The 22,656-nt window shown below is 36.5% G+C and overlaps 2 protein-coding genes across 10 annotated transcripts in view; one reads left to right on the plus strand and one right to left on the minus strand.

Annotated features, from left to right (window-relative positions):
- Nucleotides 1–181: 181 nt before the first annotated feature.
- DIS3 (DIS3 homolog, exosome endoribonuclease and 3'-5' exoribonuclease) lies at nucleotides 182–20,299 on the plus strand. The gene is made up of 21 exons (XM_027882940.1): nucleotides 182–427; nucleotides 2,592–2,749; nucleotides 3,521–3,714; nucleotides 3,827–3,900; nucleotides 4,988–5,155; nucleotides 5,959–6,123; nucleotides 7,028–7,141; nucleotides 7,232–7,369; nucleotides 8,042–8,188; nucleotides 9,414–9,530; nucleotides 10,366–10,467; nucleotides 11,085–11,149; nucleotides 11,244–11,328; nucleotides 11,888–12,015; nucleotides 12,468–12,554; nucleotides 13,573–13,729; nucleotides 15,236–15,450; nucleotides 16,545–16,713; nucleotides 17,062–17,220; nucleotides 17,581–17,703; nucleotides 19,920–20,299. Exons 1-21 carry the CDS (start codon nucleotides 182–184, stop codon nucleotides 20,007–20,009), a joined length of 2,901 nt encoding a protein of 966 aa, XP_027738741.1. The 3' UTR covers nucleotides 20,010–20,299.
- BORA (BORA aurora kinase A activator) overlaps nucleotides 5,511–22,656 on the minus strand; it is a 32,417-nt gene continuing 15,271 nt past the window's right edge. For 2 of the 9 annotated variants that reach the window (XM_027882949.1, XM_027882944.1), the window contains one exon: nucleotides 17,591–17,863. In XM_027882949.1, coding sequence (XP_027738750.1) covers nucleotides 17,837–17,863 — 27 coding nt within the window. In that variant the 3' untranslated portion in view covers nucleotides 17,591–17,836. Of the gene's footprint in view, nucleotides 5,725–5,760; nucleotides 5,793–8,914; nucleotides 9,182–16,364; nucleotides 16,434–17,590; nucleotides 17,864–20,394; nucleotides 20,568–22,000; nucleotides 22,384–22,656 lie in introns of those variants that run through there. The other 7 variants (XM_027882943.1, XM_027882942.1, XM_027882946.1 and 4 more) reach the window with 6 other exon arrangements.

A 22,656-nucleotide genomic window follows, 5' to 3' on the forward strand; every position in this document is an offset into this window, starting at 1 on the left:
CACACACCCACCCGCGGCGGTGGCGGCAGTAACACTCTCGCGCGCTTCCGCCTGCCCTCAGCGCGGCGTGGGCGGGGCGGCCCTCACGCCATCACCGCGGCGACCGCGGCGCCGCTTCCCGCGCCGCTCCCGCCTCCCGGCGCTTCCCCGCCCGCTCCCGCTCCCGCGGCCCGCGCGCGCCATGCTGACCTCGCGGACCTTCGTGAAGCGCACGCGGGCGGGCGCGGTGGTGAAGGTGGTGCGCGAGCACTACCTGCGCGAGGACATCGCGTGCGGCGCCGCCGCGTGCCGCCTCTGCCCGCCCCCCGCCGCCGGCACCGGCGCCGCGAGCGCGCCCGCGCTGGAGGCGCGCCCGAGCGGCGCGAGCAGCAGCCTGTGCCCCGCGCCGCACTTCCTGCTGCCCGACACCAACCTCCTCCTGCACCAGGTGAGCGGCACGGCGGGCACACGGCGATGGGCGGCCTCGGCCTCGGCCTCAGCCTCAGCGGAGCGACGGGCCCGGCCGCCGGGGAGGGCCTGCCGCCTCCGCCTCCTCTCTCTGGGCCCGGCCGTGCTCCACGTGGAGCGTCAAGCCCTCCCTCCTCTGGCCTTGGTTAAATCCCTGTGTAGGTGAGCTACCCCGCGCCTCGCACGCGTGGGCTTCCGGCGTCTGGCAGCGCGCCGTGGGCTTGGCTCCTCCCGTTGTTCCCAGGGCTTCTTGGTCCCTGGCTGGCCAGTCCGTCCTTTCCTTGCCAGGTGCTTAGCAGAATGCTACAGCGTCTGCAGCTCTGCCTGTGGGGTTTTGGGGGATTTGGGTTTTTTACTTTTTTTTTTTTTTTCCCCTGCCCCGTTTTGTGAACGGTAGGAATAAACAACTACATTTATTTGTTTTGCTCGTTGTGGTCTGATGTGGGTATGGAAAGTCAGGCAGAGAGAGTCGGTACACTCTGAAACCACGACTGGGATCTTTTTGTGGTCGCTGAATTTTCCTGACAACCAGAATTTTCCCTAGATGCCTCTGCTGTTTTTCAGAGTGTAGGTTTGTGTTCTTTATACTCTGATATTGATTTCGTGTAATGAATAGAGGCTGAAAAATCATCCCATGTGCAACTCTGGAAGCAATGGCAGAAACTTTACTCTGTAGCCCATCAGTAGTTGTGCAAAGGTTTGAATTTGAGCAGTGCGGACACTAGACTTTGAGGGTGTGAGGCATTGAAATTGACATTTAATTTTTTAAAGATTATTGTTGGGTTTTGGATTTTTTTTTTTTTAATTTGCCTTTGAATACCGGTGTATCAGGTAGAATACCCTTGAGCAGGCATTGGAGACTGAAAGTAATTCATGAATCCTGACGTGGAGTACTCAGAAGAGGGGCACCACACTTGTGTGTTTTAGCAGTTATACATCCCAAAACTTGTAAGTGAGGATTTCCTTCCCAAAACAGCACATCAGAGGGTGTTTTCAGCCTGTTACACGTGGACGTCTTGTTGTCTGTTGGTAGAGTTTGTATGTGCATACAGTGGATGGAGCACTCTGTGAATGTGCCAGGGTATGCTGCCACAGGCTGGAGAAGGGCGGATTAGGAAGTCTTGGTAACAGTAGGGAAAGGTTTTGACTAGCAACTGAAACAGGTTTGCAATAGTAAGGCTTGGCCTGGTACTTCAGCTTGTATGTAGAAATAATACTGGATTTCTTCCTCAATGAACATGGCTCTAAATCTTTCAGATCATCTGAACATCAAGCTCAGGGAAGCTTGGTCTGGCATTGGTTTTACTTCTTTTAGCTATATCTTCTAGAACCTTATTGTTGTCACATTTTGGAGGTGGGTTTGCATGGTTCCTTACCACAGACTTAGCAAATGGAGCTCCCATCCTTTTATGCTGACAGCTTGTGAGGATCCTTGGTGTGGATCTTTGCATACCATGACGGTCAGGAGTTGGCAAAGGAAAGTGCTGAAAAATTTTTAACAAATTTCCTTAAAAAAGAGAAAGGTCTTTCAAAAGACAAGAGCAGCTAACAGAATTCCAATTGGTTTGACTTTATGCAAATTAAAATTGCAGTGCAACAGTGGGATTGGTTTTGGAGAACTTGAGCCTACACATGCTCATCCAGGCATGTCCATGTCAACTGTGTAACAGTGCTCAGCTGCTATTTTATGGCTTGCATTCCTCCCAAAGGCATATGCCATACAGCCTGTAAATTATGCCTGATTACTGTCAGATTGTGCATAGTTGTATTTTGGTCTCTAAGATTACAATTCACAGGAACCCATTTTATGTAAATAAAATTTCTAGTGTGCGATTTGCCTTACATCTGTTTGGAGACCTGCATACATTGGGGCTGAATTTGTTGGAAGTCAGAATAAGTCCTTATCTTTACTCCAGGAAAATTCAGGTCATGGTGAGTATGGAAAATCCTACTTGATTTTTTTTTCCCACAAGCAGGAGGAAGCAACTTAATACACTGTTCAGATTCTCAGTACTGAGAGAAAAGGGCAGAAGTAGTGCCACTCATTATTCATGTTAGCTTTTTATGTATTAACCAAATATTTTAAGTCCTGTTATTGGATAGAATTAAACAGCAATTTGATTAATTTCCATTTTGTCCCTCAGATTGATGTCCTTGAAGATCCTGTTATTAAGAATGTCATTGTGCTGCAGACGGTCTTACAAGAAGTCAGGAATCGGAGTGCACCAGTATACAAGCGAATCAGGGACATGATTCAAAACCCTGAAAAACATTTCTATTCTTTCACCAATGAGCATCATAAGTAAGATGTGGAATAGGGTATAACAAAGTTGTGCTGACGGCTGGTAAAAGAAACTGGGAAACAAAATTGGAACATGTGGGCCAGGAAGAAAAAAACTGGAACATGTGGGCCAGGAAGAAAAATTTGACTGATGTGCATAGAACTATATATTTCTAATGAATCCCGTTGGGAAATAGTTGCATGTTCCAGGAGCTTTTATGTTCATAATTAATATATGTGTATATATGTTATGAAAGGGGGATTGGAATATTGAATAAACTTTATAGATAGCACTGTTATCTTGAGCAATAGAATACTGATTTTCCATTTTAGTTTCCCTTTTAAAAATATTCCAGTGCTTTACTGTCACCTTAGTCTGTAGCAAAATTCAAAAATCTGTTAGTAAGTTAGTGACAGAAAGCTCTAAGAAATGAAGATGCAATTAATTTGCCTTTATTTGTGCTCACAATTAGTTTCCAATACCGCAGTATTATAGTTTTAGGGATCTTGAATCCATAGTTCTAACATCTTGAACTCAATCCTCTTCAATTGTCTTTGAGAAGGTTGTGTTAGAAATTAATGCTTCCTTCCTATCTTCCTTTATCTGTCTGTCTCTTGGCCCTTTAGTGGCCTAAGAAACGTTACACATATTTTAAAATGGGTACAGTAATGATTCTTTTGGCCTCACAGCCTTGATCTTGTTTGTCTGGAAAATTTTCCTAAGTGTAGATACATGTTGGGATTTTTTTTTTGTTTTGTCACACCCTGCCTTTGTTTTTAAAATTTATTTAGAGAAACGTACATAGAGCAAAAGCGAGGAGAAACTTCTAATGACCGCAATGACAGAGCCATTCGAGTAGCAGTAAACTGGTACAATGAACACTTGAAGAAAATAGAAGATGAGGAGAAGATTCAAGTTATCTTTTTAACAAATGACAGAACAAATAAAGAGAAAGCTTTAGAGGAGGGGATAACTGCTTATACATGTAAGTGAAATAGTGTGGATGTTTAATTTATTGTTTAGATGAACTGTGCAGTCTCTTCATACCTAAATCCTGTGCATCTCTTGCATAAATATTTATGTGTGTACTTTTCTAGGTGAGGAGTACATAAAAAGCTTGACAGCTAATCCTGAGCTTGTAGATCGTCTTGCTTGTGTATCTGATGAAGGGGTATGTTTTTATTTTCTTTTTATAAAATAAATTAATCAGTTTGCAGTATAAGTATAATATTGGATACTGTTTGTCAGGCTACTAGCATCAGTTTAGAATATGAGGGCTCTGGACTTTATTCCCATTTTGGCAGTTTAACTTTTTGTCAACTGAAAAGTAAAAACGAAACATTGCAGCTGTTTTTAGTGGTACTTATATGCCTGTTAGTAGGTGTCTTGTTATTTGTAAAAAAACAATTGCTTTAGGTAACTGTTGAGAAGATGAGACTAATAACAGTTAGTTAAATAAAGTGTATAAATATGAGAAATAATTGAAACAAAATTAAAACAAAGTACATTGCTGACTACTTAGATTTTAGTTTGTATGTACTTGAAAGTTTGTTAACTTATTGATCAAAAGTATTTTCATGTGATCAGTTGACATAAATGCAGTCTGCAGTTCAAAGATGAGCTACATCCTCTTCTGTTTCCTTGTGCTTTGTGTTTGTCAGAGTCAAGACTTATATTTTCACATACAAACTGACAGAGCTGAGCACAAACTACAAAAAATGGGAAAGTTCATTTCATCATAGTTCTAACAGAATTGAGCTTTAACATATAAGAGTAGGAAGAAAGTGAAGGGCTCAGGTGATGATCTCAGCAGCTAACTGTAGATCATTCAGGAGCTCCAAAGTTTAGTCACAGTAATGTATTTTCATAATATTTCATATGGCTTACGGTACATACACTGTGTGCCATACTATTTACTATGTAGTACTATACTAATATTTTTTTGTTAAGTATATGTTTAGTCAGTATGTCCAAATCAACATAAAATTGTATGCCACTTGTGCAGTATCATTTTAAGTAACTGCAGGCAAACAGGAAAACAACAGCTTCTGGAATTGCCATGGTTTTATGGGGTTTTATGCTTTTGATGCTTTATTAGAAAAAATACTGCTTAGTAGTAGTTTTTTATTACTGTGCTTATTCCTACCTGCATATAGTTACAATTTGGGAGTTCATCAGCTTGAGTGTCATGTTCCTGAGCTCAATTTGGAAATAATCATGAATATAAAATACTGAAAATTTCTTCTTTTTCCCTAAAGAAAGAAATAGAAAGTGGAAAAATAATATTCCCAGAACATATTCCTCTTAGCAAATTGCAGCAAGGAATAAAATCTGGAATATACCTCCAAGGAACTTACAGGGCAAGCAGAGAGAATTATCTTGAAGCTACTGTTTGGGTTCATGGAGATGCTGAAGAAAACAGAGAGGTGAGTTTTTCATTTTACTTTTGTGCTGTGAACTTTAACTAGCTTCAGTAATGACTTAAAAATTAATTCTTTCGTGGTGATGTGTGTTAAAATCTTGATTCTTTCTATGTTTTTGCTGACATTTTTATTTGTTCTTTGGATATAGACTACTGAAATGCTGACTGTGCTCTTTGTGAAAAAGAGAGTAATGTGTTTAAAATTAGAGTTTGATAAAGTAATTGATAAAATAAGGCTGAATCTTGGTTGTTAATAGTTTTTCAATTGACTCAACAGTTTTTAAAATCAGTTTGAAATATATGGTGAAAGACAGTGGAACGAGAGTGTGTAGTGGGATTTTCTCTTGCTTTATTTCCCCTCTTATTTTCATGCCTGGTGAGGAGGGGATGGCTTTTTCCCTCCCATTAGTCAACCCATCTGTCTCCCTGCTGAATTCTCAGTTGATTCAGTTGTGCAGACACTTTACAAGCAGTGGCAGTTGTCTCTTCCCTCCCTGTTTGTGGTGGCAGCTGGAGGTACTTCTCTGTCTCTGTTTTATTCCTCTTTCCTAGTAGTATGTGGAGTCCCCAAGCCTGCAAAAAACATGTTTTTATAAAAAGAATTGGAATCCTGAAGTAAGATCATCAGTCCTCTAAGAAACCTAGGCAGAGACAAAAAAAAAGAGTCACAAACATGCTTTAAAATGTTCTTTGGAGTGCAGAGCCTGTAATACATGTTTACTCTTCTGTTACACTGCTTTGATTTGGGTGTTCTGTGTTTATCATCATGAATATTTGCATTTGCATTTTGTTTTCTAAAAAATCTAGATAATTGTACAGGGACTGAAACATTTAAACCGAGCAATTCATGAAGATATTGTAGCTGTGGAGCTGTTGCCAAAAAATGAATGGGTAGCACCATCCTCAGTGGTCTTACAGGATGATGGCCAGAATGAAGATGACATCGAAAATGAAGAGGAGAAAGAAAACATGGTATGAAATAAATAACTTTACTTAACTGTTAAGTTAAGAGAGAAATTAAATCTGCATTACCCTGACAGTGCTAGGCTTTAGATTTATCCATACTTTTTATGGACTGTGAATACAGAAGTTATAAAACTTTATTGTAGTTGCACAGTTGTGTTAAATAGATGATCATGTATAGAATGGATACTTTTTAATTAATCTCAGTTAGAAATTCCCACGTTACTTTATTAAACTTCATAAATCCAAAAGTTATTGAGTAGTAGTCAGGAAATAATGTAAAAAAAAAAGTGTGCAGATTTGCTAGAATGGGAGCAGGAGTTATATCACACTGACAGTTACCTTTTATAGGCAGTGCATACATTTGGAACCAGTTGTAAAATACTCTTCAGCTTCCTGCAGTAATTCCAGTTAATGTGCATGCAGTCCACACAGGTATGTCCTGACCAAGAAGATCATTCCTTTAAAAATGATCCTTCAGATGAATAACATGAGAATATTTTTTTAATGACTCTGTTGAGAATTACTGGAGAATTTTCAAGCAGCATAAAAGGGCTCCTGAAATTTAAAATAGGTTTTAAAATAAGATGGAGATTATGTTCATTAAAAAAAATACAGACAAATAACAATTTCAGAAAGTGAAGAACAGCAGAAAAAAAAATGGAAAGAAATGCTGTCTTGTCCCACTATCTCTACTCACTCCACAACTGAGAAGTTGTGGCCCTTAACTGAAAATGCTAGAACTTATGCAAAGCACAGGGAGGCCTAGTTCTATTTATGAAGTTATAATAGAATTTATGGCGTTATAATGAGACATAAAATGTTACCACCAGGGTTTGAGGTATGTGCTGTAGTCGAATGCGTTTACATGAGTTTAAACAGTTTTGTATTTTTAACCTTTGTGTTCTACCAGCTGAAGACTGCTGTTAACAAGGACATGCTGAGACCTACAGGAAAAGTGGTGGGCATTATAAAACGAAACTGGAGACCGTATTGCGGCATGCTCTCCAAATCGCAGATCAAAGAGGTAAGGAAATAATCCAATTACTGGAGGTGCAGGTTTTTGTTTTTTGTCTTTAATTTGGAATTAACTGTTGGTTTTTCTGGCTGTTAATAGGCAAGGCGCCATTTGTTTACACCAGCTGATCGAAGAATTCCTCGCATTCGAATAGAAACCAGACAAGCAGAAACCTTGGAAGGACAAAGAATAATTGTTGCTATTGATGGTTGGCCCAGGAATTCCAGGTATCCTAATGTAAGTTTAAGTGTTTTCTTCTGAACTTTTAGCTATCTGATTTTTATGTGTTTATTATATAAAATGTTTATTATCTGCAACACTGAGCAACTGCAGAAAGTTACAGGTAATTAACTTCTTAGAAGTTCAGTGTAAATAGACAGGAAGCCATATGAGAAACTGAGGACACCAGTGCCAATTTGTGTTGAACACTAGCTAGGTTTTGAAGAGGCCTCCAGTGGCTTGGGTAGGAATGCATAGCTTGTAAGAACGAGCACACAGGTGATTCACACAAGTTTAGAGAAGTTAAAGGCACATGGAATATATGTGACACAATGCCCACAAAACCCACAGAGAAATTAGAGCTTATTAGTTTTGCTGCTTATTCAGCAACGGCTTTTCCTTCCTGCAAAAAAGAATTCACATTTACAATTTTTCTGTCTTAACTATTTAGAATTTAGTGCCATTCGAGGAAAAGAGGGAATGTGCACAGTTCAGACTTACTTAATCAAATAAATGTTTAAAATAAAATTTCTCTCCTAAAGATGAGAAATTTAACCAAAGAAAAAATATTACTCCTACTGGGTAGTTTAATATATGAGTAACCTAAGGGATAATGTTCTCAAATATTTATTTTTGGGCAAATGGTATTACTTGATGTATGCATGTGTGTGTATGTATATTGTTTCTCAGGGTCATTTTGTAAAGAATTTGGGAAGTGCTGGAGACAAAGAGACAGAGACAGAAGTTCTTCTACTTGAACATGATGTCCCTCATCAGGCTTTTTCCCAGGCTGTTCTTAGTTTCCTACCAAAAATGCCATGGAGCATTACAGAAGAGGTAATTATTTGTATATTATTGTGATAATTACTGTGCCTTCTGCTTCAAAGCAAACTGTGACATTCTTGGATATTCCAATGCACCAGAAATAGGAAAAATGTTGTCCAGGACTGTTTTGTCTTAGGGTGAACTTTCAGCTGGATTTGCTATGGAAACAAGACCTCTGCAAGTTTTTGTGTTTTGGCTAAAACTGTCTTTGCTGGGGATAATATTTTAATATAAAAAACATATTATGGGTGTCATTAAAGAACAAAAGGATAAAAGATAAAAGAATGTTTTTGCAAAGGGGAGAGACTGCAATTCAAATAATTATACAAGCATCCCTAAGAGTTTTTCATCTTGCAAAATAGCTTTGTAACAAAATGTGGCAGCCTGTTTCACGGACAAAATAATTTGAGGTGTGGAGACTGAAATATATTTCTGCTATAATACAGTAATTAGAGAAAGAAGCAATTCTGCAAGGACGAATTTCTGTTTAAATGCAGTTAGTGAATTTCAGGTTCTCCCCAATAGTTTAAATATGGGAAATGGTTGCTTTAGACTTTATGGGAAAACGTCATCAGGGGACAATTAGAGCATATTTTTTGATTTGGGCTGGGCTGTTTTTGTGCATGCATTTTAATTTTTTGGAGCTGGGCTACTTTTATTAAAATTTATTTTTTTAATAAATTTTTTAATAAAAAATCCCATTTTTTTTAAATGGAAACAGGAGGGATCTTCGTGTAAATTAGCTCTCTAAAAGTCAGTTGCCTTGTCTAAGATACCTGACATCTTTTTGTAGCCATTTTACAGAGCTAGATACTTCCAAAGTATGCAGTTCCTTTCAACTGTCTAGACATCAAGCCTTATAAAGCTAGAGCTGAAAGCAGTCATATCCTAAATAAGTCATCCATCTGGACATGACTCAAAATTTCACTTTAAAAAATCTTGATTCCTGGTCCTGCTAATTCTAAGATCATAACAAGATTATGGTTCTGTTCCTCTTCCTGATTGCTGTAAAACAAACAAAAAAAATTACTTGCTAATCTTCTGTCTTATTTTTTTTATCATTGTAGGTTCTGCATATCTGTTTTAATCTTGCCCTAAAGCAAAACAAAACAAAAGCATTTTGAAAATACTTGCTTGCTTGGGAAAGTCTTATGTAATGTGCCTTTCTCAAATGATTGTTTTTACTTCGATGTGGAAAGTGTTCTTCAAAACAATTTTTTTTTGTTTTAAATTTCAGGACATGAAACACAGGGAAGACTTAAGGCATCTGAGTGTTTGTAGTGTTGATCCTCCTGGCTGTACAGATATTGATGATGCATTACATTGCAGAGAAATAGAAAATGGAAATATAGAGGTATTGTATCAAGCCAATCATTTATTTATTTACTTCTTCCTTTATTTTACAAACAGTGAAGTAATGGTAATAGAATAGAATAGTACATGACATGAGCAAAGCTCCAGATCTGTTATAAATAAATTAATGATGTTTGCACAGCTGCAAGATTGTAGTAAAGAAAGGGAGTTGATTTTCATTACATCACTGTGGGAATTCATTGTCTTCTAAATTTACCCTATTTTCTCTTTGTATGTCATGGGAAATTAACATAAAATGTATTTATTGCTTTAGGTAAGTATTATAAACAATTATATTTATCTTTATTAGACTAAGGAACTGTTAGAAAAAAAAAAGCTAAGATAGTGCTGTAATGCCATGCCTATGGAATGATTATTTTATTTTAAAAAAAAGGCATTAAAAAGCTATAGGCTTAACACCAGCTCTCTATCCCTTTATATCAGGGATTTTAGTCAGATTGTCTTCCTTTTGGAATTCAGAATTGTAATAGCAGGCTGTGGCAAAATGGAAAGTAAGAACTTTGTAGTGAGCCTTGAAGGAAATGAAAGAGGTTATTTGAGCCCCCAGGCAAAGAAGAGTTGTATTGGTAATGAATATAACTTCCCCCTAAATGTACACACGCTTTATTATGAATAATAACTCCAACTATTCCCTTTCTAATATCCGTATGATAGGTTTTAACTATTACTATTACTAAATACAGGAGCTGCTGAAGGGAACTGGCAATGGATAAGTTGGGTTGCAAATAAAAACTTGAGAAAGTTTCTTTCTTGTTGTAAACAGGCTGAAAACTCTTTCTGTTTCATGAGATGCATAATGTCATGTTGTTTTCCAGGTCGGTGTACATATTGCAGATGTCAGTCATTTCATTCGCCCAGGAAATGCTTTGGATGAGGAGTCAGTAAAAAGAGGAACGACAGTATATCTGTGTGAAAAAGTAATTGTTTTCTACAGCTTTCGGTGCTATTAAGTGGTTGGATTTTCATTGCTTTCCCCTTTTACTTCTTGGGAGTAGACTACATTCTCTCTGAATTAAGATAAAAAAAAGCAGACTCCTTCAGGCTGCACCTAATCTAAGACATTTTTTTCCCATTTTATCTTTTAAAATCCATTAGCTGGAGAATATCCCTTTCAACTCCTGTTGGAAGCATTATTGACATGCAGCTCTGAAGCTGGAGTACTGTTTTAATACCAGTCTGAAATTGCAGAGGTGGCCTGGCTTTGCCTTTTACATTGTTTGTTTGGTTTTTTTCATGATAGTTAAATCTCTGATGTTTCCTATGATTTGTATTCATTAACACCATAGACTTGATCCTGTTTATTTTACTTCTTACAGACCACAATATTTTTTCAGAAATAACTGTTACTAAAAAAAAAAATTTATTTAAATGGCTCTTGGAATTTATTTCCTTAATGTAGCATACTTTTCTTTCAGTAATCTAAGTTTTTTTAGCAAAAAAATAGTTACTACCTCTAAGCTTTTAGTATATTAAAAATTGCTAAGTTAAAATACATACTTATAACTAGTCATGATTTTTATTCTTTACTTTGCAGAGGATTGATATGGTTCCAGAGCTACTTAGTTCCAACTTATGCTCCCTGAGATCTAATGTGGACAGGTATATGTATATAATCCACACTTTAATCCTGACAAGAAACTACCCGTTTATGCATGGATTTTAACAAATTTTCCTTTCCTTCTCCCTCTTACAGACTTGCATTTTCATGTATTTGGGAGATGAACCATAAGGCTGAAATTCTAAAAACCAGATTTACAAAGAGTATTATTAATTCCAAGGTTAGTCGCATAAATATTATTATACTTCTAAAAAAAAGCTGAAAGCCGTATTATAAATCAGTGATCAAAAAACTTAATAATATAAGGGTTTTTTCTGCTTATTGATTTATATTTTCTTACTTATAAAATTATGCCAGAATCCTAAAAATAAAGAAAATGCCCTATATTTTAAGCTTCTAATGTTGCAATGTTTTTATGTATGGTTACTTTGTATATAATATATATAGGACATGGTTGATACACACCAGCTAGTTGTATTTTTCAGTAAAGTACTGTGGATTCTGTAGATGTTTACTAGATTTCTGAAAATTAGATCTCTAATGTATAAAATCCATCTGTAATCAGCATAAAAAACAATAAAATGCCTGATATTTCTTAATATCTTGCATAGATCTGTCCTCATTTGTCTACTGTTCTTTGAGGATGACAGGCATTTAGGTGTTGATTTAAAGTTTCATGTTACCGTGAACTAACTTTGACAGGAAGCTGCACTTTCTGCAAGACAGAACTATGTATTCAATTATGTGTCTTGATGTCTCTCCTTTTTAACCTCTTCAAGGCTTCTCTTACATATGCTGAAGCACAGATGAGAATTGATTCAGCAACCATGAATGATGAGATTACTACCAGCCTTCGTGGACTAAACAAATTAGCAAAAATTCTGAAGAAGAAAAGAATCGAGAATGGGTAAACCGTGCAGTGTACCTGTTACCTTTTTCCCTGCTTTTTTTTTTTTTCTGACTTTTTTTGTAATTAAAATGTATGATGGACCTGTGTCAATTTTTCTAGTGAAAAATCTTACAAAAGAGAATTTGTCCCATTTTGATTTGCATGAAAATGCTTATATTAATTTCCCCAAAAATATAAACTGGGGATGTTAACTTTTTCTTCACAAGATCAATCAATATGGATCTCTTTGAGTCATTATAAAAACACAACCAGATATGTAGCATTTGAAATTTTAGGAGCCACTATGGTGTGTATCAGCATGAGAATTTCTGCAAATTTGAACATTAATTACACAATTTCTGCTTATTTTAAATTAAAGTTTCATGATAAACTCAGATGTGTACAGGCTTGCAGCTCAGCTGCTCTGTCTGCTTGACTGTAATTCATTAATACCACTTACTGTCTTCCAGAGCCTTAACACTTTCCTCACCTGAAGTTCGTTTCCACATCGACAGTGAAACTCACGATCCTATTGATCTACAGACTAAGGAGCTCAAGTATGCACTTTATTTATTAGTTAATTTAGGGTAGGGATTGATTTAAAGACATGTTTAAAGAGAAACATTTAGATAATTGTACAAAGGTCCTATAATAGTGCAGGACACTCATAGAATGAGAGGATGGTTTGGGTTGGAAGAGACCTTTAAAGATCATCTAGTTCCAACTCTCCTGCCATGGGCAGGGACACCTTCCACTAGACCAGGTTGCTCAAAGACCCACCCAACCTGGCCTTAAATACTGCCAGGCATGGGACATCCACAGCTTCACTGAGCAAACTGATCCTTGGAAGAGAATTCCTGTATATTACTCCACTAGTTATTTAGCAAGTTTTGAACTGTATTCTCATATATGGACTTGGCTATTTATTACTGAATCAACAGAGCACTAAGTTTCAAACTCTACATCCCACTGGCTTCTCTGTGGTGCTCTTCTACTGACATTAACAAATAAGAGAAATTAAAACTTGAAAGTTAGTGATTACTGAAACTTCACAAACAAGTGAGCAGTTATGGCTTATAGGCAGTGGTACAATTTTACAGAGGAGTTCTAGTAACAGGACTATTGATTCAATTTCTTGAAGATAAATACTCTCTCACATACTACTACTTAGTTTCTGTGCTAAAATATACACTAGGTTCTGTATACTGTCACAGCTTTATGGTGTGCAAAATGGTGCTTTCAAACTTCATATGTGCAATATTTTAACAGGAAGAAATCAATTCTTAGGAAGAAATCAAGAGGCTTATCTACTGGTCTTTTCAGGCCTTTTAAAGAGCATTTTTCTTTAATTTGATATTTTAGAGTATTTCAGGTTTTTTCTGACTTGATATTTGAAACTTAAAAAGTGTTATATTTTCAGTCTTGGAATTGCTTGCCTATGGGTATAAATGATCAAAACCACTAGTTAATATTATAAAATATTGTTAGGATTGTGAAATGTTTTTTCATTAGGCACTCAAAATAAATGTATAATTTAATGCTTTTCTAACAATATAAAATATTTTATCTTGACAGAGAAACAAATTCCATGGTTGAAGAGTTCATGTTGCTTGCCAATATTTCTGTAGCACAAAAAATTTATGATGAGTTCCCAGAGTTCGCCTTGCTCCGGAAACATCCTGCTCCTCCCCCATCAAATTATGACATCCTTGTAAAGGCCGCGAAGTCCAAGGCAAGTTTTTACCCCGTGTTAATTAAGTGAAATCCTTATGAAAAGCCGTATTTTCTGCCTGGTTGGCCACTTATCCAAGAGTAAGGGTTGGAAAGCAGTGTTTTGGAAGTGTATCAGTTACACTTTGAAATTGCTGTTACTTGTAGCAAGATAATTGTACCTCTAGATGAAAGGAAGAATCTTGTGCTTTTTAAAACCTTTCTTAAGTAAAGTAAATCACTCTCCAGGTCTTGTATTGTAACACTTGTATGTCGTGAATGTTTCTCCTCTCCAAGTTACACGTAATTTTTGAGCCAGTTTTTGGCTTTGGATCACATACATTATTGATGTACTTAAAAGTTGGTCAGTCAAGTCAAATATAGTTCTGTCAAAGTTAGGAAGTAAGAAAATGTGTTTATAGTTTCCATCCTCTCCTTAGATCAGCTAAAGGTTTATTTAGCCTGAAACAAGTCTGAACAAAAAAAATCACTTTTACAGTGTCAAGATCTTTTATTTGAGCTAAACTTTTAACTTTGTAGATACTGTGATGTGCATCTGTATTTACTTTCCCTTCAAGTCTTTTCTCACCCCTTTTTTATGGTTTCCTAAGGGCAAGAGAGAAACTCCCAAATTCTCTCAGTGTGACATTAATAGACAAGCTCAAACCTAGCCCATTTAATTTTCCACTGGTATAAAGTTGGAATAATGATAATGATTTCATTTATGCTCTGAAAATTGTTTTTAAAGTACTGTTTTATTTGGAAACGTAAATTTCTGTGCAAAGATAAACATTCTTTTAAGTAAACTGAAGTGGCTTTTTCACTGCATCTGACACAACCATCACAATTAGGTATTAATATGCTGTATTTATACTTTTTAAATAAATATGCTATTACTTTACCATCATATAGGCATGATTTGATCGCTGGATCATACTTTGTTGTCAGTGTTGTACATGAAGGAAAGAGCATTCAACTGATCTTGTGATGAAACTTGCTTTGTGTTTCTGAAAATCTAAAATGCACTGTATTTTCACACTATCTAAATTTTTATCGAAGAACACTGGCAAATGGGCAGCAAATTGTCATACAGTACTAGTTTTACAAATCACTTTCATAATAATTTTGCGGAGGAAATATAACCAAGTCAATTATTTTGTGCTTGGATGAGAATCTCTGCGTGGCATAAATATGGGGGAGATTATATTCCTTCTGATTTATTCAGGGAAAAAAGCAACTTATTATTATTGGCATAAAGTGTTTCTTAGTTGAGAATGGATGTATTTTCTGAATTCCTAGGCTAATAACGTCATTTTTTGCATAGAGCACTAGTAATAATGAGGGAGGGACCTGTGCCTGCGTAGATTTTTATTTTTGTAATAGTGGCATTCCATTATGTTATTAGGTGTGATACCTGTGCCATTTGCTAAGATTACCATGGATGTAGCTGTTGCATTTCTGCTAATTCTCTTAACATTTGCCAGTAATACCTGACCTTCATTACATTTTTTTTCTTCTCTCGTTTCAGAATTTGGAAATCAAGACAGATTCAGCAAAGGCTTTAGCTGAATCATTAGACAAAGCTGAATCTCCTACATTCCCCTACTTAAATACACTGTTGCGAATTTTGACCACTCGCTGCATGATGCAAGCTGTTTATTTCTGCTCTGGAATGGATAATGATTTTCATCACTATGGTTTAGCCTCACCTATTTATACCCACTTTACCTCACCTATTAGAAGGTACTTTTATTTTACAGAAGTTTCAGAGAACAAAACTAAGTGATTCATTTGTGAAGAAATTCTATTTTGAACTGTGGTGTTCTGTTTGAAACAAAGTACTGTTTCTGTTCAGCGTTAGATTTCACTTGAAACAGCAGTGGCTTAGATTGTGATCCATCTTCATGTAAGCTCCCAAGTTTACTGTCCACAACTCCTAAGATTTAGTACATTTTTTTAAAAGACTCATAAAAATAATAGAAATATATCCCTAATGCAGACCTCTGTCACAGAAATGCACTTTGGGGTCAGAGACTGAGGCAGAATTTGCCTAGTCATTTTTTAAATGGAATCTGTGTTTAAATTTTTAGGAGACTACTTTACATATGAAAACACTGCTAATTGGAAACTTGCTATTGTAGCTGTTGCCTTGTAATGAAATCGCACCTCTTGGAAAAGTAGGCTGGTTTTTTAATTCTAACCAAAAATTATCAGAGTTTTGGGGAAAATAACTGTTATCATCTTTTGCTCCTTAGATACATTTCAAGTGAAATCTCTTCACATCCGAATTGAAATTCCTACACGTTTATGTGGATAATTTGGGGAACTTCTAGGGTCCAAACAGTAATTTTAATTCCTACTAGCTCTATTAAAAAGTTCCTTGCTGAGGTTCTAATAAAAGTTATGTAGAAGTTCAAATGGGATTACGTTTTGCAGATCAATGGCGTTGTAATACTCTTCTACACTAAATTTGTCTAGTTCATGGGAAAGGCAAGAGGGATTGGCTTAAGATGCTGTGGTGAAACATTCTTTAGTCCAAAAATAAAACTTTGTTTCTTCTTTGTAAGCATTCAACAATACGGGCTCTATTAACGCAATATAGTAAAGAATTTATCTTAGAAAACAGTATAGTTCATTCTGGCTCTGCAGTGCATCAGCAAAGAGAGTGATCTTGAATTGATACAGGAGTTGCCATCAGACTGTCATTATTACAGAAACTTTTAGATCTGTAAGATTCACAAAAACAAACATATATTTAGAAACACTGATTTTTTTTTTTTTAATTTTCAAAAAATATGTTTTGCTATGTCATGGATCATTTAACCTCATCTTTGCAGGTATGCTGATATTATAGTGCATCGGCTTTTGGCAGTGGCCATAGGAGCAGACAGTACTTACCCAGAACTGACAGATAAACATAAACTAGCAGATATGTGTAAAAATCTCAATTACCGACATAAAATGGCACAATACGCACAAAGAGCGTCTGTTGCATTCCACACACAGGTAAGCAGACCTGAGATGTTACAGGGTTAACCACGGACATTCACTTTGATTTTAAAGCAAGCGGGGAGCACTGGTACTTTACAGTGGAAAACCAAGCAAGGCTGAAGAAATGATCAAGGCTGAGGGATGCTTCTTTGAGGAAAAGCGTAAAGGCTACATTGCTTGCTCTGAAAAATTCAGAATAAGAGCATCTTGAGAAGTCTTTTAGTTTTGTGCTTTATATGCTGTGTAATTCTTACAAAGTATAGATTTGTATTTGAATGTTATATTTTTCTAAGTCAGTATATTTGTAATTCAGAAGAGAATGTTCTAGGTTTTTTCTTATTTCTGTATTTTATTTTGTTACAGTTATTCTTCAAAACCAAGGGAGTAGTAAATGAAGATGCATATATATTATTTGTAAGAAAAAATGCAATCGTGGTTCTGATTCCTAAGTATGGGTTAGAAGGAACAGTCTTCTTTGAAGAAAAAGACAAACCAACACCAAAACTGGATTACAACAATGAGGTATGTTCTTATTATTCTTAAGGTTCATTCTTAAATACTTTATTTTTTTTTTTATTTGGTAATTGAGCAGAATGACTAAAGTCTATTGTAGTTGGATTTAGAAGGGTACAAGAGGTTTTTCTAAAGGTAAGTTTATTAATCCATAGTAGTAGCGCTACTAGAGTGTTTGTAAGCCTAAATAAACAGGTTCTGACCATAGTTTCTGTGATACTGTCAATATCTAATTATGTATACCAGATATTATGGCAGTAATTTGTGACCGTTTTTATTTATGTGTAACACTGAATTTTCCCACAAAAATATTTATTTTTATTAAAATGTAAGACATTTTAAGTACTTATACTAAATATGAACTTTCAGGTACCATCACTTACTGTGGAAGGCACAACATTACATGTATTTGATAAAGTTAAAGTGAACATTACATTAGATGATTCCAACATCCAACATCAGAAAATGCGGATGGTCTTGGTAGAACCGAAGGTAAGGCACAAAATTCATAGAACCATATTACTCTTCAATATTGTTACAAAATCATCTTGTGGTAAAATTGAAATTTAACCAGAAGAAAAAAAAAATTTAGCAGAAGCTTGTGATGATTGCTTCATATCCACTCTCAGTAGAACAGGTCTGCTTTCACTGACTGTTGAAAATAGAGGCGTTTAAATTAAATTTCTATTCTGGGCCCATTGGGGTATTTCCGTTGATGGGAAAGGTGATGATTTGCTGAAGTAGTATCTTGAATTTCCCTGTTCTGTAATCGAATCTCTCTTTGAAAATCTGCCAAAACTCAATATAATCTTTTTACTCCAGTGAATTAGAGTGTAACTGCGATGGATGGCTTGAAGATAACTGTGTAATTGTTAGCTATCATGGCAGTTTTGTCCTACAACTCCCACAATATAAACATTTTTCTCTTGGTAATGTTGTAAGAACTGTCATGTCCCACTAGCTGTCTCTGGTTTAAGACTTTTCAGTTCCGGTGTTAGTGCATCTGGGACACTGGGCTTTTCACTTGGTCTCACACCTTAGGCCTCTTAAATATTTTGCAAGACACTGCAAGATTGTGCACCTAAAGTCACATGTGACACTCTTCGTAAAAACAGATGGTTGCAGTATTTGAGTAGCCCTAATCACAGAGGAAAATGATAACCCAAAATATGTAAGAGCTCCTTGTTGTTTATACAGTCAAGCATTATTATTTCTTTTTTTCCTTGAGAAATCATGTTTTCAAATGCATATAAATATTCTGATCTTTGGGCTCTTTTATTTTATTATCTTGAACCAAAGAATGGTTTGGGTTGGAAGGGACCTTAAAGATCATCTACTTTCAACCCCCTTGCCATGGCCAGGGACACCTTCCTCTGGCCCAGGTTGCTCAAAGGCCCCAACTAACCTGGCCTTGAACACCTCCAGGGATGGAGCATTTACAGTTTCTCTGGGAAAGCTGTTCCACTGTCTCGCTATTCTCACAGTAAAGAATTTCTTCCTAGTAGCTAATCTAAACCTGCCCCCTTAAAGCCTTTCCCACTTTTCCTGTCACTACAGGCCCTTGAAAAAAGTTCTTCTTGTAGGCTCCCTTCAGGTGTTGAAAGGCTGGTCAAAGGTTTACCTCAGGCCTTCTCTTCTCCAAGCTGGACAATTCCCATTCTGTCAGCCTTTCCTTACAGGAGAGAGAGGTGCTCCATCCCTCTAATCATCTTGGTGGCCCTCCTATGTATTTATTTCAACATGTCCTTCCTGGGCTGGGGACCCCAGAGCTTGATGCAGTGCTCCAGGTGGGGTCACACCAGAGATGAGTAGAGAGGCAAAATCACCTCCCTTGTCGTAGTGGCCACTCTGCTTTCAATGCAGCCCAGGATACAACTGCCTTCGGGTTTGCAAGCACACGGAGCCAGCTCATGTCCAGCCTCTCATCCCCCAGCGTCCCCATGTCCTTCTTGGTAGGGATGCTCTCCATCTGTTCATTCTCTCCAGACTGGACTGAGTTGAAGCCAGTACCTGTGATTTTAAAAACTGGAATAGATAATGAAGTTTGTAATAGAAGGGACCCTTGTATTCTGTTGTGCATTCACTTTCTGAGCTGCCCCGTTTGTGCTCACCAACAGAGCTACTGCTAGGGGCATGACTTAAGAACATTCCTGCAGCCATGCCTCCAGTCCAAGGGCCACACTTTGAGAACAGATGCAAAGTAAGACTATAACAAGCTGATGGTTTGGGGTTTTTTCCCCGTTCTTCCATTCTACATGTACTACTTTCTGGGAGGGTCCTTATTCTACAACAAAATAAATGCTATAATTTGAAGTTACCCCTTGATACAAGATTGGTTGTTCTGGTTAATCCAAAATACTCCATCCTTAACATCAGTTACTAATCCTCCTTTCTGGTAAGAAAGGAGTATAGGAATAAGATGCACATTCAGTGATCATTCTCTTTGTGTCCATCCAAAGGTTTCAGCAACTTAAATACTGTCTCACAGAAACACATCTCTGTGTCTAGTCTATAGTCTTGGTCTGTAAATTTGATCTCTTCCCAGTTCTGATTTCCACCCTGTCTTGTAACAGATGGTTTTCTAAATCAGAAGGTTTTGATGTTGATGCAGCGTATGTAAAAAAGTCTGTACAAGTAAACTCAAGTTTTATCAGGATAGAAAAAAATGGATTAAAACATTTTTTTTACTTTTTTTTTTTTGTCTGTAGATACTAGGAAAGGATGTGCCTGCAAATCCATCTACAGAGGCAAGCAGTGAAAACGAACCAGAGAAAAAGAAAAAGAAACTGCAAAAATAGATGAATATAAAAGTTTAACAAGACGTCACACAGTTATTTGCATTTATGTATTTTTCCCTATGGGCAAAATGCTAGAAACTAGTTTTGTTTACTTTTTAAATACATACTTCAATAATCTGTAAAAAAATTTTTAAGCTACTTTTTTATGACTATTTATGCAGAACAGTATTTTTAAAACCAACTATTATCTACACCTTTGTCTTGTGGGTGAAAATAAATGTTTCTGCAAAGTGAAGGAATGATTGTAGGGTTTCTTTTTAACAGCCGTTTGAGAGCTTGACACAAGTCAGTCTCTTCAGTGCATTCTCCTTAGCATCTCCGAACTAAAAGAAGCAATTGAACAACATAGGTATGAAAAAGATGTCTTTATTCTGCTCCTCTACTCAATTTACAATTAGACACGTTAAAGGACTCTCATTAAAACTACTGAAATTATTTTAATGTAAACAATGACGATTTTGTGCAATGTGTGCCAACCAATGCATAAAGAACAACTACAGAAACAGAATGGTCAAGTTATTTCCATGGTAATTTGTACAGTAGGTTTCTTCTTCAAATCTGTTGTACAAAACACAATAAAAAAATATCCATGATTTCATAAAATAAATATTTCCCATCTAACCGAAGACTATAAAACAGGACAGAAAATACAGGCAATTTACCTGGGGGGATCCTTAATTACTTCTCCCATTCACACATTTCTGGTGTTACTTTTCCCTAACCTTTAAGAAAATACTAATACAGAGTGAAATTAAATATTTTAGTGGTAGATATTTTTATTTGTGAATACTTCAAAAGCCTTCAATCATTGAACATATTATTAAAAAGTCAAAAAATTAATTAAAAAGTATAACCCATTCCTAATTACACATATAATGCAAAACAGTTAAGAAAGAGATAATTTGGACCGCCCTGCTTCTTAAATTCATAAATTAACATTGCTATTTTTAGTAATCACAATTGTAAAAATAAATCCTGTGTACAGTCCAGGGAAAGAAAACCATCATGAGAAACAGAAAAGGCATAAGGTCATACATAACTTAGAAATCTTAAAGAAGTTGTGTCCTGCTTTTGAGTGACAAAACTTCTTAGCTTTAGCTTGTAACATTTTGAAAGCCTTACTGTATAAAATTCATATTCCAGAGTTCATTTCCTACTTTAAAAAAAATTCATCCCCTAAAAGTTACTAAGTCAGTGTATTTCCAGCTTTTAGTAGGGCACTGTTTGAAGATCATGAAATACAGAAGATGCTAGATGGATGGGATGCTAGATATAGGATGCTAATTCAATTACTGTCAATCCAATATGCATTACAGAAATGGTGATTAAAGTGCTACAGAAGTAAATATAATACACATCATGGTTGCTGGTTAGGAAACAAAATTTTTTAATATTTATTTTTGCAATGTGAGAAGTAAAACCAGGTGCTGTGCATAGGAGCTTCCTTAAGTATATTTCTCAGAAAGCCTTCACTGATGAATTATTAATGAAAATATTTCAAGACCTGTTCTATTTAAACAACACACAGAAGTCTCGGGTCTTAACACTTTGATTTTAATGCCGTGCAATTCTGCTAACATTGAGAGTCTTAAAAAATGCTGTATTTTGCCTTTAAATTTAGGTCTGACCAACGGTTTCAGGCTTAGTGTGCCAATAGCTACTCATCAGCCACCAACCATCACTTTGGTACAAGCTTTTCTGTGAGTTATGGAATAGAACAGAAAGCAGCCATCCAGCACCCTGGGACTGAACATCCTTGCTATGAAAGAGAGAAAGACTACTTCACCTGGAATACATATTAGAATGGATTTATCCTTTTCATTAATCCAACAAAGTTTACTTCAGAGCTCTACATAAGCAGAGCTCAGAAATCTCAGTATTTCCCTTATCTCTTCTTCCCCTCTTAGTCACTAGGACTAGAAGATTACCATATGGATTTTTTTTCCCCCATTCACATTTATAAATTCCAGAAGGTTCTTTTAAACAAATCCAATCAAATTTAACCAAATCTGATTTGATTAGACAAAGGGAGCTCTGGCCTTCTATACCCTCCTCAATTCATTACTTTAATCATCAATGATTTTCCTGAAAGCATCAAGGGTTTGTTTATATTAATAATTTCTGAAATAAGTGGCATGCAGAAGTTAATTACATTTTTAAGGGTTTATTTAAGTATTTTGGTAATTTCTGTAAGCAACATAATAATACTGGGAATTAAACATAAGAGAGAAGTGTAATGGTTTACTTTAATAGAAGAAAGTCTGCATCATTCTCTTAGTGGTGTACTGAGACCAATTAATCTTAGAGCACCTTCCTAGGTTCCTTCCAAAGTGTACTGGAGCATTAATTTGGACACAAGTGTTTTTAGGAGACACTGGTGGAGTCAGGTGATCAACTCCAAGGTTAGTACTACTACAATTACTAAAGCAGCAACACTACAATTTAATTTTAAATAACCAATAATACATTTTACTCAAATACATTTAGGTAAACCTGACAGACAGATAGGCAGCTTTCTGTCAAGCCAAGCTAAAAGCTGTTCAGAGAACTGCTAAACAGCTGCTTTTGAGATACTTTGTATTACTAAAAGAACTAAACTTTGGGGTTGCTCTCATCACACCCCCAGCAGTTCCTTTCCATCCAGTGA

Source organism: Empidonax traillii, unplaced genomic scaffold (genome assembly GCF_003031625.1).
Source record: "Empidonax traillii isolate 1590-97213 ecotype Southwest subspecies unplaced genomic scaffold, ASM303162v1 scaffold115:size2055165, whole genome shotgun sequence".
Classification (NCBI taxonomy): domain Eukaryota; kingdom Metazoa; phylum Chordata; class Aves; order Passeriformes; family Tyrannidae; genus Empidonax; species Empidonax traillii.

What these genes read in the sequence shown, in the direction of transcription:
- DIS3 (XM_027882940.1), top strand. Translation starts at nt 182, where the DNA reads ATGCTGACCTCGCGGACCTTCGTGAAGCGCACGCGGGCGGGCGCGGTG. An exon ending in CCAAATCGCAGATCAAAGAG is followed by an intron (nt 7,142 to 7,231) that starts GTAAGGAAATAA and finishes GGCTGTTAATAG; the next exon opens with GCAAGGCGCCATTTGTTTAC. An exon ending in TAGAAAATGGAAATATAGAG is followed by an intron (nt 9,531 to 10,365) that starts GTATTGTATCAA and finishes GTTGTTTTCCAG; the next exon opens with GTCGGTGTACATATTGCAGA.